The sequence below is a fragment of the Hyperoodon ampullatus genome, assembly GCF_949752795.1.
Source record: "Hyperoodon ampullatus genome assembly, chromosome: 6".
In the NCBI taxonomy this organism is placed as follows: Eukaryota; Metazoa; Chordata; class Mammalia; order Artiodactyla; family Ziphiidae; genus Hyperoodon; species Hyperoodon ampullatus.
The window spans coordinates 26521879-26541256 of record NC_136919.1 but is presented as its reverse complement, the minus strand read 5'-3'; the positions used below and the strand labels follow the sequence as shown (position 1 = coordinate 26541256).

At 40.2% G+C, this 19378-nt stretch overlaps 1 protein-coding gene across 1 annotated transcript; it reads right to left on the bottom strand.

Annotated features, from left to right (window-relative positions):
• Positions 1-18084: 18084 nt before the first annotated feature.
• On the bottom strand, positions 18085-18681 carry LOC307054700 (transmembrane emp24 domain-containing protein 2-like; the record flags this gene model as incomplete). Its single annotated transcript, XM_079706546.1, is given in 3 exon segments — positions 18085-18468; positions 18472-18486; positions 18490-18681. Coding segments are annotated over 3 exon segments (591 nt in total).
• Between the last annotated feature and the right edge of the window lie 697 nt (positions 18682-19378).

Sequence of the window (19378 nt, the reverse complement as noted above, 5' to 3'; positions counted from 1 at the left end):
TGAAACAATGCAGACAGACATGGTCCCCATGTGGTCCGCTTGAATCAGACGTGACATTTATGTCTTTGACCTGTCACAATCTTTGCGTGTGTGTGTGTGGGGGGGCGGAGCACACAATTCAGAATCGAAGGTTCGAGCTACCACAAGAAACTTGGAAACAAAACTAGAATTATACATATGGTATGGGTATATTTCTTCGCCTCCACTTCCACTTCAGACAGGGTGGTGTGGAGAAGACCTGGAAGGGTACTACGAAAGTTGACCTAGCGGACAGGAACAGAGCCTCTGCACTGCCACGGGTTCCAATCCAGTCTCACAAAGAAGGAGGGCGCTGCTACATTGCATCCATTCAAAGGCGGGCGGGTGGGGGTAGCAGGACCTGGAGCCGCGCGGCGCTGACGCACGCGAGGCGCGTGATTGACGCAGGCAATGTTACTAAATTCGGCGGTTGGCCGGGCCCCGCCGCCGCCGCGCGCGGCAGATAGCGGAGTAGGTTCCCCTCGGTCACCCCCGCCCCTTCTCCATTCAGAGCAGCTCTCGGCCGGGCGGGGCGGGGCGGGGCGGGGCCGGGCGCGCGCGGGGCGGGGCGGGGCGGGGTGCGCGCGGCCGCGCCGGGATCCGGCCGCACCAAATATAGTCGGGCCTGGCTATTTTTAGTCGGGCCTAGGGCGCCAGCTCGCCGCGTGAGGGGGCGCCCAGACCCCGCGGGGAGTGCAGAGGGGGCGGGGGCGGAGTCGCCATCTTGGACTCGGCTCGACCCAGTCTGGTGACCGGCGATGCTGGGCCGGGCTCGGCGCAGGGGGTCGGGGTGAGTGGGTGTGAGCTGTGGGATAGAGTGGGACGCGCGGGCTGTGACTTGAGCGGACGGCGGGTCAGGGCGCGGAGCCTGCCCTCAGGGGTGGCGCGGGGGAGGGCCCGGGACGCGCGGCCCACGGGGCGTGCGCGGGTGTGGGACGGCGATGCCCGCCAGTCGGCAGGCCCGGCCGTCCCGACACCCCGCGGCCCGGCCAGCCCCGAGTCGCGTGGGGGCGGAGCTGCCCGCGGCCACCACTTCCTGAGAGCCGGGGATACCCCTCCCGGACGTCACGGAGGAGCCGAGGCGGCGGTGGCGGCCCGGGGCTCATCTTGCACTTGCATCACGGGTGCAGCAGCAGTTGCTCTGCTCCTTTGTGGCTTTTTCCCCTGTTGAGTAACTGCTTTGTTAAATGAAAATACCATGACGGGCCAGTGTGATCACCAGCTCCAGACCTCAAAGAAAGTGAAGCTGTCAGGCAAGAAGAGGGAGACTCCCCTAGCCGGCTGCGATGGTATCTGGTGGGTGGATGTGTAGAGAAGCACTTGACAGTTTCCACGTATTACTTCTTGCCTAACTTTTCACCCCCAAGAAGGTTTAAAAATACTTTTATTTCCATGCTGTAAAAATTTCTTATGTTCTGTACCCCACCCATTCCCTCTTCAATTTGAAATCGCGTGCAGAACTGGAATCACTGAAAAGAACAGTTATTAGGTACCGTTTTTAGGAAACAGGACATCTTTCAGTGAATTTGTTGAGTAAACTACACTTTTAAATGTTAATATGTAAAAGATCCTTGCCCACTGAAGGTACTTATAAAGCTTCTAGCTAAGTTTGTTTATATGAATTGGGTTTCCTCAGTGACCGTTTCAAACCGGTTTCCTTATTTATCTTAAATTAAAAAAAAAAAAAGTCCATCCCTGTCTGAATATCTCCAGGTAAAGCATTTCTCCCTTTGACTCTTTGAGTGAATGTGATTTTCTGGACGTTTATGTTGGTTATATGCTTCCCTCGCCCCTTTTTCCCCTCCTCTGCCTTTTACGTCCTTTTCTTCCTGAGTATCGGGTCACCAATCTTTGTTCCTTGACTACTGTGAGGCTGAGGGCTGTTGTCTGATTGCACTGAGCCAATCAGCTGGCTTAGTGCTCCTCTGGGTAGGAAGCTGGACTGACTGTTGGAGAGGTTCCAGTGGTCACTGATAAGTGGCAACATTTTTGCACTCAAATGGAAAGTCATGGAAGCAGAGACAAGGCTCTCTTACAAACTGGGACACCATCCTCTGCTTAAACCTAGGGCTGTAGTCATATGCATTTCTTTAGGTGACCTCAAACCAAGTGAATCGTTCTCTTTTTCAAATTAATATCTATTCTTCTATACTGTTTCAAAAGTCTGATTTACTAAAAGCCAGGCATAATTTTCTGTAAGGCTTATGTAATATGACCATTTCAGTAATATAAAATACCTTTTTGATGACTTTTTTATTAAATGAAACAATACTTTATAATTAAATCTCTTCTTTTGGGAAATCAAATAGAATAAGACTATCTTAATCTGTGAAATGTGGAAAACTTAACCTGGTTTGGTCCTTTTTCTAGAAGAGGGACATTCATGTGTGGCCTAGTTTACACCCAAAGCAAAGAAAGCAGTTAGTTTCTGCTTTCATGATACTTATGGCAGCCAATCTGTTAAAAATTCTTTCTATGAAGTAACTATTACAGATTCACTGGATAATTATCTTACATTTTGTTTTGGTTTTGTAGGTGTAGTCTGTCTGCAAGAAAGAAAGTGCTCTTTCTCTTGGAAAATAAAATATGAAATTTGGGGGAAATTTATTGTGTATGATATAAAGCAGTTACTTTAACAAAATGGGATTTAGAATTGCTTTAAAGACTCTTCTGATTAATCACTGACATGTAAATCTTGTTGATTTTGCTAATATGTAAAGAATGATGACGAGTCTTGCTGATACAAAAATTGGGTGAGGAAAGGTGAAATGAAAATTCCAAGCCAGAAGTTGTTACCTAAGGTGAAGATAGGAGAGAAAATGAAAAGACTCGTGTGTAAGTCTATGTTTTCCTGAATCACTATAGAAGTTCTATACTACATTTAAGATATGTATATAAAATTTGGTAGCTTGGGCTGACATTGACTTATACACTTAAATTACTGGGCTCAGGAACATGGGACAATGGTAGTAGTTTTCTGCCTGACCTACCTGCATAACATCCCTTCCTTATCAATTCTATCATTGCCAGATTATTCTTCCTAAAATACGGCTTTTGTTATATCACTCCTGGGCTCAAAAGTCTTCAGCAGCTGGATATGTCTCCAAAATAAAACCCCAAAGCCTCCACATCCTGGCCTCTTTATTTCCACAGAATTTTCCTATCCTAGTCAAACTGTTATCCTCACTTTTCTTCAGACATCCTTTTACCCTTCCACGTTTGTTCATAGTTTTCCTTTTTATGGCGTTCCCTTCTTCTCTGCTTATTGAAATCTTACCCTTCCTCTAAAACTAGTTCAAGAAATGAACTCAGATTGTGCTTTAGTCTTTCATAAAGTTCTTATTTTACTGTCTTCTTTTTGTGCTCTTGTGTCCACAGCTTATTGCCCTGTTGAACTATAAGCTTCAAAATATGTCTCACATATCTTTGAAATTTCTGTGGCACCTAAGTTTAACAGAGATAGTAAATATCCATAAAATATTTCCCCATCTAAATTTGAATATGAAGAGAGAGCAGCCATAATATAAGTAACCAGTTATATGGATTAGGATATTTTTGACATGAATGGACAAAATGATATCATACATTAGTTGTTTTCTTTACCTCAACTTTTTTTTTTTTTTTTTGCGGAAACGGGGGCCTCTCACCGCTGTGGCCTCTCCCGCCGTGGAGCACAGGCTCCGGACGCGCAGGCTCCGGACGCGCAGGCCCAGCGGAGCCCAGCCGCTCCGCGGCACGCGGGATCCTCCTGGACCGGGGCACGAACCCGTGCCCCCTGCATCGGCAGGCGGACTCCCAACCACTGCGCCACCAGGGAAGCCCTTTACCTCAACTTTTAACACTCCTGATTGAGTATAGTGCCCACCACAAGCCCTGACAGCCACATGGTGATACAAGGAAATTGCAGCTTGGCTTGTACCTATTATAGCCATGTAGGAAGATTTGCTATGATTTTTTTTTTTCCCTGACAGACTTTTGGTTTGACTGTTCTACAGTCTTTCCCCCTCTATGTGTACTTCTACTTATGCTGCTTCCTCTCAATGAAGAATGGGATGCTGTAGGCTAGGAAATGTTAATACCAACTTCTTTTGGGAAAATTTCTTAAGGTTTAAAAAATTGAGAACCATGGCACCTATGTATAACCAGTTAAACACATAAATTCTTGAGTTTCTTATCTTTTCTAAGATATGTTTAAATAGATTTGTATAACACTACGTATATGCAGAAGTAAACTAGGCAAAGAGATTTTGGAATTATGATTTCTTAGAAGTTTTAGAAAGAGGCTCACGTGAATTAGAATATTAATATTTAACAAGGAAAAAGTAAATAATAGATCAGGAAAGACTTTCTATGTTACAGAAAATTTTAGAAAAGAGTAAACACCAGAGAGGGAAAGATTACTTAATAGTATAAGTGCTAATATTATTTTTTAATCTCATTAAATAATATTTTTCTATCCATTAGTAAATAACAGGACAGGCTTGCAATCTGGTTAAAAAGATAGTTTATTTCTTAGTCATGTTTTCCCCAGTCGTTGGTAAACTCTGGAAGGCCACAGTGATTTGGGAGAGAAAAGTTATTAACACATGTGTGATAAATAAATTCAGGATATTATTTATGCCTATGAAATGAGATCTGCATTTTAGCTAGGGTTGATGGAGCAAGTAAATATCTCTCCACATATAACTACATAGCCCTTTGCTATCACCCAACTCTGAAAAAAAAAAATTGCCTCACATGTACAAGATCAGTTCCTTCAGCATATTCTCCGGGAGTGGGATGCTGTATTTTACAGAAAGCACTAGATTGCTTCTCAGAGGCCTGGGGCTGGTTTTGCTGCCATGAAGCTGCCCAACCTTGGGTAAGTTAATTAATCTTTTGCAGGGGGCCTAAATATCATTATCTGTAAAAGGATAATGTTGGGCTGACTATATGATCTTTAAGGATCTTTCAGGTTCTAACGTTGAGTGCTTTTTAAGGCTGGTTAAATGTAAATCATGAGTCAGCTCTGGCCTGGTCTCCTGTCACTACTTGATTGCTGTAGTCAGGAGGCTCAGTAACTCTTTTGTATACTATACAAATAGTAGTAATATTCGTAGTAATATTATATTAAACTTTTTTTGCCTACTTTATAAATGACTGTAGCCACTGAGTGGGATCTTGGTGGCCTGAGAGTGTTAATGTATTGCCAGCATCACAGCCTTGTCTTGTCCATAAAGTGGAAACAAGCAGAAACCTGGATAGTCCAAAAGTCATTTTATATTTAGCTTTGGAATTTGTTTTTGTTCATTCATTTGAATATGGATGAGTCACAAATTGACTTCATACAAATTAATAAACTTTAACTGGAATGGATACTGTTGTTTGCTCCTCCTGTTCTTTTCTGATTCTCACTGCATGCTAAGCATGAATCATTTCTTCTTAAATGTAGCAGCTGAGGCAGAACTGTCCTTTTTGCTTTTTCCTAGAAAAAGACTGGTGATGGTGGGCTTGTAAGTCTTTACATCTCCTTTTAGAGTATACACAGATAGAGAAAGTGAAATATTGAGAAGGCAGGTCAAAAGGAAAGTACCAAGTTGGTATTAAGTTGGAAAAATGTTAGCAAATCAAACAGGAAGAATACAATAAATTCTGTTTGCAAACTTGCTGGTTTGCTGTTGGATACATTTTTATGGATAAATGAGAGCTGACTTTATAGGCATTGGGAAATACCCAAATCTTAACACATTGCAGATTTATGTATTATCTGAGTTAGGTTTGGATGGTAAAAACATTTGTCCATTAATTTAGGGCTACTTTTTAAATGCCTCTTCTACATATTTAGGTATCTGTTTTCTTACTTAGATCATGTAATTAGTAACTGATTCTAATTTTTTGCCATAATACGTTTTTCATTATTTGTTACTCATGTTTATAGTTCACTACTGGAAAAATTCTTCCCTGATATCTGTTCTGAATTAGTTCTCTTTTCCGGTTATGTTTTCCTGTTTTATCAATTGTAGTGATGAGAATAGAAAGCCATATTTTAAAGATTTATATTGATACTTTTAAGTTTAGTAAAATTATTAAATTTTACTCATTATTTCTAATTTCTGAAAATGATTGTCTTATTTTAAATTCATGTTGTCATTAATTTCACTTTTTTAAAACAACAGGATAACCTGTATACAATTTGAAGTCCATTTACCATAGTTTTATGGCACTTTATAGTTGCCAGTTAACTTTTTTTTTTAATAAGCAGATATTCATTTTTATTTATTATTTATTTATTTATTTACTTTTGGCTGTGTTGGGTCTTCGTTTCTGTGCGAGGGCTTTCTCCAGTTGTGGCAAGCGGGGGCCACTCTTCATCGCTGTGCGCGGGCCTCTCACTATCGTGGCCTCTCTTGTTGCGGAGCACAGGCTCTAGACGCGCAGGCTCGGTAGTTGCGGCTCACGGGCCTAGTTGCTCCGCGGCATGTGGGATCCTCCCAGACCAGGGCTCGAACCCGTGTCCCCTGCATCGGCAGGCAGATTCTCAACCACTGTGCCACCAGGGAAGCCCCAGCCAGTTAACTTTTTAGCGACTTTTTATATTTAAATTTTTTTTGTGTGAGAAGCTTCTATTTATCTCAAAATCTTTTAAAATGCCTTTTTGTTTAAATTATCTTGGACATATTTATTTGGGGTGATGAATTTACTGAGCCCACGGAGCAGTTCTTGGCACAGAATAGGTACTCTGTAAACATTTGATGAATGAATGAAAGCAGTTTTCAAGAAGCTTTATTCAAAATATTCTATTTTCTTTATCAAAACCAGCCTTGTGGCCTTATTAACTTTTCTGAGAGAGTTTCACTCAGGGGTTCAGCATGAGAGAGCAGCAGAGAAGACCTGCTGTACATCACTGTGCTGCTGCTTCTGAACCGCCTGTCTCTCCATTGCGGCTAGACTACAGACACATCTAGTTGTCCATATTGAGGGCAGTACCCCTGAGTCACAGCACTCTGTGACATCTGTGTTTGAACTAACGAATTCAGGTATCCTAAGGAATTATATCACCTTTTGATCGTAAACCCCCTCAAGAGTTAATCTCTGGCTTATCTCTTTATTTCGATGTGGCACTTTTGCTCCGATACTTTCACAAGATGGTGTCCTTCCCTCTTTTCTTTACTGTCTCTACCCTGGGTCTGTACAACCTGTTCATTGGTAAGTTCTTCACTTCTAGTCATCAGATTTCCTACTGTAACCCTCACTTTGCTTTACAGTTCAAGGCCTCTTGTCACTTGTCTACCATCTATCACCCATAGACTGAGGGGCATAAATGTAGAATATTATCTAGGAACTCAAATTATATTTTCTAAACATTTAATATATTAAATCTTAAGATTTAACTTTTGAAAAGGTAATGCATTCACATGATTCAAACAACAAAATGTTTCCCTTCCACTCCTATCCACCATCTACTCAGTTCCTATCCTCCTAGAGTTTTAAAATGCATACCCAAGCCAATACAAATATAAATTCTGTTTTCCTTTCCTTTTTTATACAAATGGAAGCTTATGCTTCCATTCTGCCTTTTTCACCCAACAGTGTATCTTGGTGTTCTTTCCGTAACAGTGGAAAAATATATGAGGTATATTTCATTTTAACAGTATGTCTTGGAGATCTCTTCCACATCATTGTGTGGCTATAGCATCATTTATTTAATCAGTACCATATTGATAGACATTTGGGAAATTTTCAATCTTTTGCTATTAGAAACAGTGCTGCAGAAATACTTTGGTTACATAGATTATTTCACACTTGTACAAATATATTTGTAGGGTAAATTCCTAAAAGTGGAATTGCTGGTCCAAGAGTGTATCTCATAGTGGTTTTATAGGTACTACCAAATTGCCCTTCATAAAGGCTGTATAATTTATACCCCCATCAGAAATGTATAAGAGTGGCTGACTACCCGTGTTCTTGCCAACAAAATGTGTAATTGAACTTTTGGATTTTTTCCAATCTAGTGGGTGAAAATTGTTATCTTAGTGTGGTTTTAATTTTTATTTCTTTTTAAGAGTGAGTTTGAATATTTTTTCATATGTTTAAAAGCCATTTGTATTTCCTTTTCTGTGAAGTATCTCTTATATTCTTTTCTTCTTTTGGGGGGGGGTCATTTGAAAATCAACTTGTAGCTGATGTTTATAATATGGAGGTTTGCCCTCTGTAAAATGAGTTGCATCATCCCCCCCAACCCCAGTTTGTCATTTGTCTTTGCTTGTAGTGTTTTGCCATGTAGATTTTTCCTAAAATGTAGTTGAATTTGTCAGTCTTCTCTTTTATGACTTCTGGGTTTTGTGTCATAGTTAGAAAAGCCTGCCCCACTACAAGGTTATAAAAGAATTCTCTCATATTCTACTACTACTTTTTTTTTTGTTTTTTTTAACTACTACTTTTATGGCTTCTATTTTACACTTAAGTTTTTTGATGCATTTTTCTTAGTGTATGGTATGAGACATAGGTCCAAATTAATTATTTTCCAAATGGCTACTCAGTTGCCCCAACACCATTTGTGAATAGTCCCTCTCTACATTGTTTTGCTTTTTACTAGAAACAAATTGATTCATCTATCTTGGTTTTTCACACCTACTTTGCTGTGACTGAATATAAATGCAGTTCTCTGTTTTCCTTCCTATAGAATGCCTTCTTCAATGGCACAGATGTCTTTGCCTTCTACCCTGCTACCTCTCTGCTTACCTCAGCAACACCAGCAGCCTGACAGCCAGTTAATATTTGAATGAATACAGGCTACTCAGAAAGCTCTCCAGGATTTTCCATGGAGCAGTAATGGGCTAAAAAGAACTCTTAACTGTAATCTTCCTTCGAAGACTGTTCAAGCCAGAGATGTCTTCTAACTCTCTCTGGCCATGCTAACCAGCTATTCTAGAAGCTGAAACCCACTACCTGGGTCTTTTACTCCTGAGGCAATCCAGTTCAGATTGCTTCTTTCCATGCAAGTTCACATCATCTGCTACCTCTGCTTGTCTGACAATATGGGATATTACCCTCTGTAATTTGGGATGGGGAACCGTAATATGCCCAAGAAGTGGTTTGGATTCCCCATCATGCAGTGGTCAGCTCCAGAACCTCATTTACTGGGAAAGTGATTGTGGATGAATGATTTGGGGAACATACATCCTCAATTTGAACTCCAAACAGATTAAGTTTTTCACCTAGGGAACCTGGGGAAAACCCAGCATTATTCTACCTAGGGGAGAGTGTCCAAGCAGGCAGCTGAAACTGAATTTACTTGATATCCTTACTAGCACTTTCTAAGCTACTTGGGTTAGTTTTATAGCTCCTTGAGAAACACTTCCTTCTACTCTGAAACATTGCCCCAGGTGATGTTTCTCTTTCAGACTTGCCTGTTCCTTATTATTGAACCTTTTTTGGGGGGTGTGCTATTTCTTATCTCTGCATGTAGACTTTCCTCTGATGCTGGTAGTATACTCTGTCCAATACCAATTTGACTTAAAGTTATTTTGGCCAAAATCAATTTTGTCCAAATACAATTTAGTTGAAAGTAAACTGGTCAACTGGACAATTTGGTTCAAACAATTATTTGGTGTGAATATCCTAAGTTATTAATTTTTGAGTAGTGATACTTTTAGTATATTATGGGGTGTTTAAACACTTTGGGTCCATTTTTTTAGAGATTTTTCTAATTTTTCTTCTTTTATATTTCAAATTAATTTTCAACTACAAGAGTACTTTGTTGCTTGTGATACCAAAAGGTTAAGACAACCTAGCTGCCCAACAATAGCATAGTTGGACAAACTTGATCTTAACTACAAGGCAATAAGAGGTTAACTGGAACAACCAAAACATCGAGGGATGAGATAAAAACATGTTTCCATTATTGTTTTTTTTTTCCCCTCATTAAAAAGGCAGTGTATGTTCAGTACAGGACACTCAGAAAAATGTAGATGAGTAGAAGGACAAAAGGGAAAAAAAGCCATAAATTAATTTACCCAAGAATAACCACTGTTGTCCTTTCCTATCTTTTCAAATGCATTTTATACACATAAACTCTGCATACTGTTTGTAATCTGCCATTATTTAAGCATTCTCCAATTATTGATTAATCACCTTTGTCCAGGTTTAGGCTTTGGTTCCTTTCTCCCTTTTGACCTGCAACTGTGGGCCAGTCCACTTTAATTGGGAATAGATTGCCATTCTCTTTTTCCTTCTGTCCCTGAAGCCTGCTGAGATCCACAACTAGCCTGGGCCCCAAAGACACCCCCCTGCTTTATTTAAGTGAGACAGTTTGTAAATTAAGCCATTCTGCCAACCCTTCCTATATATTTACAAAAGGGTCCCTGTGGAACGCTCTGATTATCTATAGAATAATTTTTGGAGTGCATGCTTGATGTATATTATGTGTATAAATATATAAATTAGATGGGAATAATAAAGAGAGGGTAGGAATTAGATTGGCTCCTGACTAAAATAAAAATAAGGCAGAGAGATCCATTGTCATTGGAGGGAAATTATTTAAATAGATTTTCTCTAAATCCGGGTTGGCAGATATGTGCTATGTGTTGTGTGCAAACCTGAGTACATGGTAGACATCACTAATCAGTCATGGCACTGTTACTTATTGGATCCAAACTCATCTTTGGATCTTTCTTGAAATGAGATTCTAAGTAGCTGTACCTACTGGAGTTGCTGTGACAAACCTATTTACCATTCTTGCTCTAAAATATTGCATTAAAGTTTTTTTTTTTTAAATAGTGGGTTGACCAAGAAAATTGTAATCAAATGTTTTATAACTGATAGAAAAGTTTATGATGGCAAATATGGAATGTGAGCAAAGAGTAACTATCTGAATTTTGGGCAAAGCACATGCCTCATCGTTAAGATCTTAGAAGCAACATAATAAATTATAGGTTTGTTATGGAGTGAAAACAATGTCACAATAATACTCATCATTATAACTTGCCCATGGTATGGTCATAGTGATTGACTACCCAGCATTAATTCCACCCTAGATGATGAGTCTAAGCAGTCATGGTAAATCCCATTTCCTCTGCTAATGAAGGGTTAGGAATGGCCTGTAACCTATTTTGGCCAATGAGATGTGAAGGGAAGCCTGAAGGAGGGCCGGGGTGCTTCTGGGAAAGGTTTTCTTGACCCTAAAAAGAGATAAAAGAAAGAGATGGTGCCTCTTCTTCCTCTGATGCTGTTATGTCTGAATATGATAGCTAGAACTGCTCAAGACATCTTAGGGTAATGAGAGAAACTAGCTTTGGAGGACGCTGATCTAGAAGATGGCAGAACAGAGAGAGGAAACCTGAGCTCTTGATGACCTTACTGAACTGCTGATTGTATTGTACTTGGTCTGCCTTACCTCTGAACTTCCAGGTCTGTGAGCTAATACAGTTCCTTATTGTGTAAGCCAGCATTATCTGGGACTTTGTCACTTGCAGCTAAAAGCATTCTGAGTGGTACACTCACTTTGTCCCAAGCAGATTCATGTCAAATGGTTTTGGTTTTATTTTGATAGATTTCCTTTTATTGGGGCTCCTCCCTCCCCTGTCTTATGGCTTCAGAAAGTGGGTGCAGATTTTAACTGGCCAATTCTTGTCTCAGTCTTCTCTAAGGGCCTCTGCTCTTAGAGGTTCTTCACAGAAGAACCAACGTTCTTCACAGAAAGCAGCAAAGAATCAGCCAGCCGCCATCATCTCTTCTGGAGCCTTTAAAAAAAAAACATTTATTTATTTTATTTATTTGGCTGTACCAGGTCCTAGCTGCAGCACACGGGATCTTCGTTGCCACATGCAGGATCTTTAGTTGCAGCATGCAGGCTCTTAGTTGTGGCATGTAGGCTCTAGTTACCTGACCAGGGATCAAACCTGGGCCCCCGGCACTGGGAGCATGGAGTCTTAACCACTGGACCACCAGAGAAGTCCCTTTTCTGGAGCCTTTTGGATCATTTGAATATCTGGTGGTGTGACTGCTGCTTTTTGTCATTCATTTGTTCTTTTGCTGATTCTGATTCTGATTCCTTGATGCATCTTGGTCCCTGTCCTTGCATACTTATTAGCATCTTATGCCTGGCCTCAAAATTGTTTAATAGATTTATTTTCATCTCTTCCTTCTCCCCTGAGCCTCTCTTTTCCTTTATCTCTCTCATCTACTCCTGTCTCACTTTGTGACTTTATGGCCAGTGGGGGCTAGTCTAAGATGTGTATAATCTTTGCCAGAAATAATAGTGAGTTAAGTAGTCACACAGCTGTTTGCTCTAGACTGGTATGGCAAAAGTAAGAGTAGGTCAGTCCTCAGTCCATTTTCTCATCTAGTGCCTTTTACTCATGGCACAGAACAGGTAGCACCAGAAATGTCTAGGGGTCAGGGCACTTGAGTCTTCATTATGGCTTCACTATTTGCTACCTGAAATCTTGGGCAAGTCACTTAAAGACATAGAGTTTCTTCTTTGGAATTTGTTACTAATTGTTCATTTCTTTTCTGTAGTTTTGCTGTGATTCAAATGAAATAATGTGAACATGGAAAATGAAAAAAAGCCTTTTTCCTGAAAAAGAATAAGCAAGGTTGGTTGCATTTTCTGATTTTTTTCAGATGAACTAATGTCAAAGTCTCTAGAATCAGCTCTGTGTATCTTGTTTGTTTGTAAAAAGGCAATGAAATATGACATGGGACATAATTGTACAGGTAATCAGGGATTGAAGTTGATATTTTAGTGGTAGCTTACAGCCTGAAATAAAAAGAAAGGGCCACACAGTATGAAGGGGAAATAAAGGTCAGGATGTTGATCTTGTGGCTTATTTCTAGTTGAACCAGAAATTCTGGTAAGCCAAATTAGGGGAAAGAGAAACCAATAGGAGAAACACCCCCCTCTAGTGGCGAGGAGCCAGGTTCTACACTTGGTTGCTAAGATGGGTGACTGGGGAATGGATGGCTTCTTAGGATGTTTTTTGTTTCTTAAGAAGTATTCTGAAGATCCAGAGTTAAAATTCTTTTTTTTTTTTTTTTTTTGCGGTACGCGGGCCTCTCATTGCTGTGGCCTCTCCCGTTGCGGAGCACAGGCTCCGGACGCGCCGGCTCAGCGGCCATGGCTCACGGGCCCAGCTGCTCCGCGGCATGTGGGATCCTCCCGGACCGGGGCACGAACCCATGTCCCCTGCATCGGCAGACGGACTCTCAACCACTGCGCCACCAGGGAAGCCCCAGAGTTAAAATTCTTAATGAAGATCGTTAGTTCCAGTTTTCCTGATCAGGAGGATTAGCGCATTTCACAGAATAAGTAGTATTTTGGCAGTCTCACGTGGGATCCGATTGTCTGAAAAATGTAGAGGCTAACGGTGTTGGAAGAGGTTCACAGTTTACTTTTATGTAGGTCATTTAGAGACCAGAGAGTTAGGAAACCACTGTTACTAAATTTCTTATTGATCTGAGGTGATATAGTAGGTACCTTTATAAACCCATTTGTAGGCGGGTAAAGCCTATATTTAAAGTTATGGATAATGCCATAGAGTAGTATTCATCTGTATTTATACAAAATAATGGTTGTGGATTTCCTAACTGTAACTTTTGATTTGAAATTTTTAGTGGTGATCCTGAGAACCAAGTGTTTAATTTACATCTTGGAAGTGATTTAATTTCTACTTATGGAAACGTAGTGTAGTATATTAAAATAACTTACTGCCCACAGTTCAGTGGCTCGGTAGGGACACCTAATGCGTTCTTGAAGGACATCTCATCTTAAGGATGTGTGTTATTGATAAGTGATTATTACATTTACAAATCTCAAAAGCCCATTCAAGTTTTTACTGTTTTGAACTTCTGTTTGGGAAAAATTCGTTTAAGTTACTCTGAAGAGACAAAATTTCAAAGAATAAAATGTTTATGGTACTCTGTGTTAGATCTAAGGAAAATTTGAATATCTTTCAATTCTGATATAGAAAAGAATGATTATGGCACAAGAAAATAAAGACTGCATCATCAGAGTACTATTTCTTTATTTTTAATGTCAAACTCTTGCACTGAAGGAAAGAAATTTTTTTTTTTGGTTGCGTTAGGTCTTTGTTGCTGCATGCAGGCTTTCTCTAGTTGCGGCGAGTGGGGGCTACTCTTCGTGGCGGTGCATGGGTTTCTCATTGCGGTGGCTTCTCTTGTGGCAGAGCATGGGCCCTAGAGCACGCGGGTTTCAGTAGTTGTGGCATGTGGGCTCAGTAGTTGTGGCGCACGGGCTCTAGGGCACATGGACTTCATTAGTTGTGGCACACGGGTTCAGTAGTTGTGGTGCACAGGCTCAGTAGTTGTGGCTTGCAGGCTCTAGAGCGCAGGCTTAGTAGTTGTGGTGCACGGGCTTAGTTGCTCCGTGGCATGTGGGATCTTCCTGGACCAGGGCTCAAACCCGTGCCCCATGCATTGCCAGGTGGATTCTCAACCACTGTGTCACCAGGAAAGTCCCCCGAAGGAAAGAAATTTGAAGCTTGCAGTAGAGCTAGCCTCTCAATAGTTTGGAATATGTTTGATGATGTTTCTTGTGAAATAAAAATGGAAAAATTCTCTAGAAAATATAAACTCGTACATGATAAAGTGAGATTATAGAGTTATGAAACTTTTGTGCTTAACTTGTGGAATGATATCCTTTGTTTATGGTTATACTTCATAAATATACTTGATTTCAGGAAAGGTGGAACTAGGTCTGGCAGTAGATCAGGATCCACCTATTGGCTAAAACCAGAAAATAGGAGGAAGAGGTTATTAATGATTCATTCTTAGCCAAGAAAAATTCAGTAAGGAATAATTAAGGTCAGCTAGAGAAAGAATTATGATTGTGTTAAGTGAGTTCACAGATATTATTGAAGGCAAATCAGTTAGAACTGATTTGTTAATGTATATGGGGGCAATAAACCAATTAGATGGTCTCTTTTCTAAATTAGTGTGACAGTAGTAGAAGATATCTGGAGGGAAGTGAAATGGATAAGGTTAGTGGTAATTACACCTTCTTCATTAAATCCTAACACTGAAGAGGTACTATGTATATTAGTGATAGTTTAATTCTATAAATAAAATTTAATATTAAAAATTGATATAATGTTGGCATTGCTAAAATTAGACAAGTGCCGATTTGTGTAAAGGGTTGCAGCAAGTGGGCTTGAATAAAGAGCCTGGGCTCCAAACCTCATTAAATTCCAGATAAAGTATAAGAATAGTAATTCATATTTGTAAAGGATTTTACAGTATTCTGAATGTTTTCACCTATATGATCTCATCTGATTCTTATCAGAACCCTGGGGGATAGCAGCCCAGGTTTGATTATCCCATTTTTACAAATAAGGTCCTGGAGGCTCAGAGAGGCTAACTAACTTACTAAAGAGCAAATAGGGACTGAATGACAGGAGTGGGACTTCAACCCATGATTCCTTACCAAAATGCCTTTGTTCACTGTATTAGCTTCCTATGGTTGCTGTAACAAATTACCACAAACTGGGTGGCATAAACAACAGATATTTATTCTCTCGTGGTTCTGGAGGCCAGAAGTCTGAAATCAAAGTGTTGTCAGGACTTCACTCCCTCTGGAGGCTCTAGGGGAGAATTCATTCTTTGCCTCTTTCACCTTCTGATGGCTGTTGGCACTCCATGGCTTATGGTCACCTCACTCCAGTCTCTGCCTTTGTGGTCACATAGCCTCCTCCTTCTCTATTCTGTGTCTTTTCCTTTTATGTCTGTCTCAAATCTCTCTTCGCCTTTCTCTTATTAGGACTCTTATAAAGATTGATTCTTATAAGTTCTGACTTTAATACTCCACTTGTTATTGGATTTAGGACCCACCTAGTAAGCCAGGATGATTTCCTCATCTCAAGATCTTTAATTACACCTGCAAAGACTCTTTATTCAAATAAGGTAACATTCACAGTTTCCAGGCATTAGGACATGTACCTATCTTTTCAGGGACCACCAGTTCAACCCACTATATTCATTGTATGCCATTTAATTTAATATCTTCCTTTTGGATTGAAGAAATAATCTTCTGTCTGAAGGTGGGCAAATGGGCTAGGGAATTTTTAGCTAGTATACAAAGAGGAACATTTAAAATATTTCTGGTTGGTGCTAAGTGCTTAGTAACTAGAATTGAACTAATTAACACGAGTTCCACCAAATCGTTATGCTAGCTTTGTATTTGCAGAACTATAAAAAAAGGGACTAAATTAAGTTAAAGTAACATATGACTATCATGATTAGCAATATTAAAAGTTAGCTTTTTTTGTTTCTTGTGTAATTCGACTAAAAGGTGTGTGTGTATGTTTTGGTAATGGCTTAAATCAGTAGGATAGGTTTCTTACATTACATGGGCATTCTCATTTGGGTCATATAAGTCAAGATCCATATACATAAACTATTTTTTTTTTTTTTTTTTTTTTTTGTGGTATGCGGGCCTCTCACTGTTGTGGCCTCTCCCGTTGCGGAGCACAGGCTCCGGATGCGCAGGCCCAGCAGCCATGGCTCACGGGCCCAGCCGCTCCGCGGCATATGGGATCCTCCCAGACCGGGGCACGAACCCGCATCCCCTGCATCGGCAGGCGGACTCTCAACCACTGCGCCACCAGGGAGGCCCTATTTTATTTTTTTTTAAGAATTGTTTATTTACTGAACATGGGGAAGATTAGATACACAACCAATTGTAAATTTACATCTTTTAACTCAATTTTGAAGTGTTTTCACACACACGTGCACACAAATTGGAATGCAACAGTCGTCCTAAGGTAAAACACAGTCACCTGAAACTGTTGCAAGTATTTTCACCCAAGGTTGAAAAATTGTTTATCCTGAACATGAAAACCTGTAACAAATTTAAATTAATTATATAAAACTCGTTACTTGTAGTTTTCCCCTTGCAAAGATCCAAAAAAAAAAAAAAAGCGCAAGTAACTAATATACATCAATCACAACATAATTCTGGATCATCCCCACACCAAAACCAGATGCTCCTTTAATTTTAAACCCATCATCAGAGAAAGTCATTTCGTTTTATACAGAACAAAATTCAAAAGAAAAGAAAGACCCAAGAAAAACAAAAGGAAGAAAGAAAAACAAAAAATAGAAAGACCCAAGAAAAACAAAAACAAAAACCCTAGTACTGACAGTGATGTTCAGTACCCTAATTAAACAGTGACCAAAATGCCACTGATCAAAAATGAAATAGTGGCTGTATATCACTGCAAAGAAATCCAAGAGGCTTTAAACCTTTGGCATCAGAAATCCAGATTTTTCCTAGTACTGAATGCATACCTCCTACGTGCCAAGAGTGGAGAAGTGGATGTGCCAGCACAGAAAGAAAAAGAGCTACTGTTCACTGAAACACCTAGAGAATTGGCTTTAAGAGAGACTTCTTACATGGTTAGGCAGAAACCAAAAAATGGTTATTAGCTGCTTGTGTCAACAATTTTAACTGGAGGTGACTGAGTTCTAAAGTTCAGAGTAAAACTTTAGTGGGGGGAAAGGTTGTTGGTTAAAGACTTATCTTTAAAACAAAAACAAGGTAGACAAAGTATGAAAATACCACCTGGTAGCATCTTCTAAGTCTCAGGGCTCTGCCATTTTTGGCTGGACAGAAAATGTCAAGATTCAGATTGTTGTTTCTCATAAGGACTCAACAAAATGAATCTTTAATGACTTGAACTGCAGGATTAGGGATCCCAAGAATGCAGTCATTTTAGTAAAGTGCTATCAGTAAAGTACTATCCTGAACAAACTGCATTTTATTATGAAAGCAAAAGGAAAGAAGATATAATAAGGACTATACACCTATATTCAGCTTACAGCGTCTGAGTTCTGGAAGGAGCTGTATAATGGAGGAAGAATTCAAATACGAAATTATGCCAATCAAATGTCAAATTTTCACTATAATTTTCCTGAAAAAGTGTTTTTCCCCGATATCTATTAATCACAAAGAAACATAAGCTGTGAATGTACAGTTCAGAAAATAAAAACGTAGAAACTAATGACATTATTATGCCCAAGATGTTTGGTAAACAGTGAATTATGGGTTTGGGACCATCAGGAAAAGGCTTTTTAAACAACCCTCTGGACTACAAAAAATCTCTTCAGGTAGTAGATCCGTCCCAATGTCATGGCAACTAGAACAAGAGCTTCAAAGAAGGACCAAAGGACTGCTCTGCTGTTTGTGCTGTCATTGACTGCCCTGTGTATTCTCTCCCGAACTTCCATGTATTCCTGTTCATGCTTTACAGCTGTCATTGCCACTGTGAGCTCATTAATCATTTCTTCTAGCTTGTTCTGGTGAGCTTCTGTTTCCATGTCTTGTCCTTCTGGGGCCTTCCCAGTATCAACGGTGAACATCACTATCTTTGGAGTCATGTTGGACATTCTATTGCTAAAACAAAACTTATATGTTCCATCCATGTGAGCAGCAAATGTGTATTTCCCACTGGACTCCTAGTCTCCTTTATAAATTCATTTATTATTAGGCCCTGTAATCTCCACATCGATGTCCAGGAAGCTGCCCTCAGCCACCTCGAAGATGAGGCCCATCTTGGTGCCCAAGGTGACCCTCTCGAAGAAGCACTCCTCGGCATGTGCATTGATGCTGACAGAGTAGCCTGAGGCTGTGTCCAGGAGGGCGGCCAGGAGCTCAGCGAGTGCCACCATGATGGGGCTGGGGCTGAAGCCAGGACTGGGACTGCATCTCCAGAGCTGCTGTTGGTGCTGCCACTGCTGCCTTCTCCACAGTATTGTGGGGGGTTTTCTTTCACATTTTTTTTTAATTAAAAAAATTTTTTTATACAGCAGGCTCTTATTAGTTATCTATTTTATACATATTAGTGTATATACGTGAATCCCAATCTCCCAATTCATCCCCCCCACACACACTTTCTCCCCTTGGTGTCCATACGTTTGTTCTCTACATCTGTGTCTCTATTTCTGCCCTGCAAACTGGTTCATCTGTACCATTTTTCTAGATACCACATATATGCGTTAATATACAATATTTGCTTTTCTCTTTCTGACTTACTTCACTCTGTATGACAGTCTCTAGGTCCATCCATGTCTCTGCAAATGACACAATTTCATTCCTTTTTATGGCTGGGTAATATTCCATCGTATATAGGTACCACATCGTCTTCATCCATTCCTCTGTTGATGGACATTTAGGTTGCTTCCATGACCTGGCTATTGTAAATAGTGCTGCAATGAACATTGGGGTGCATGTGTCTTTTTGAATTATGGTTTTCTCTGGGTATATGCCCAGTAGTGGGATTGCTGGGTCTTATGGTAATTCTACTTTTAGTTTTTTAAGGAACCTCCATACTGTTCTCCATAGTGGCTGTATCGATTTACATTCCCA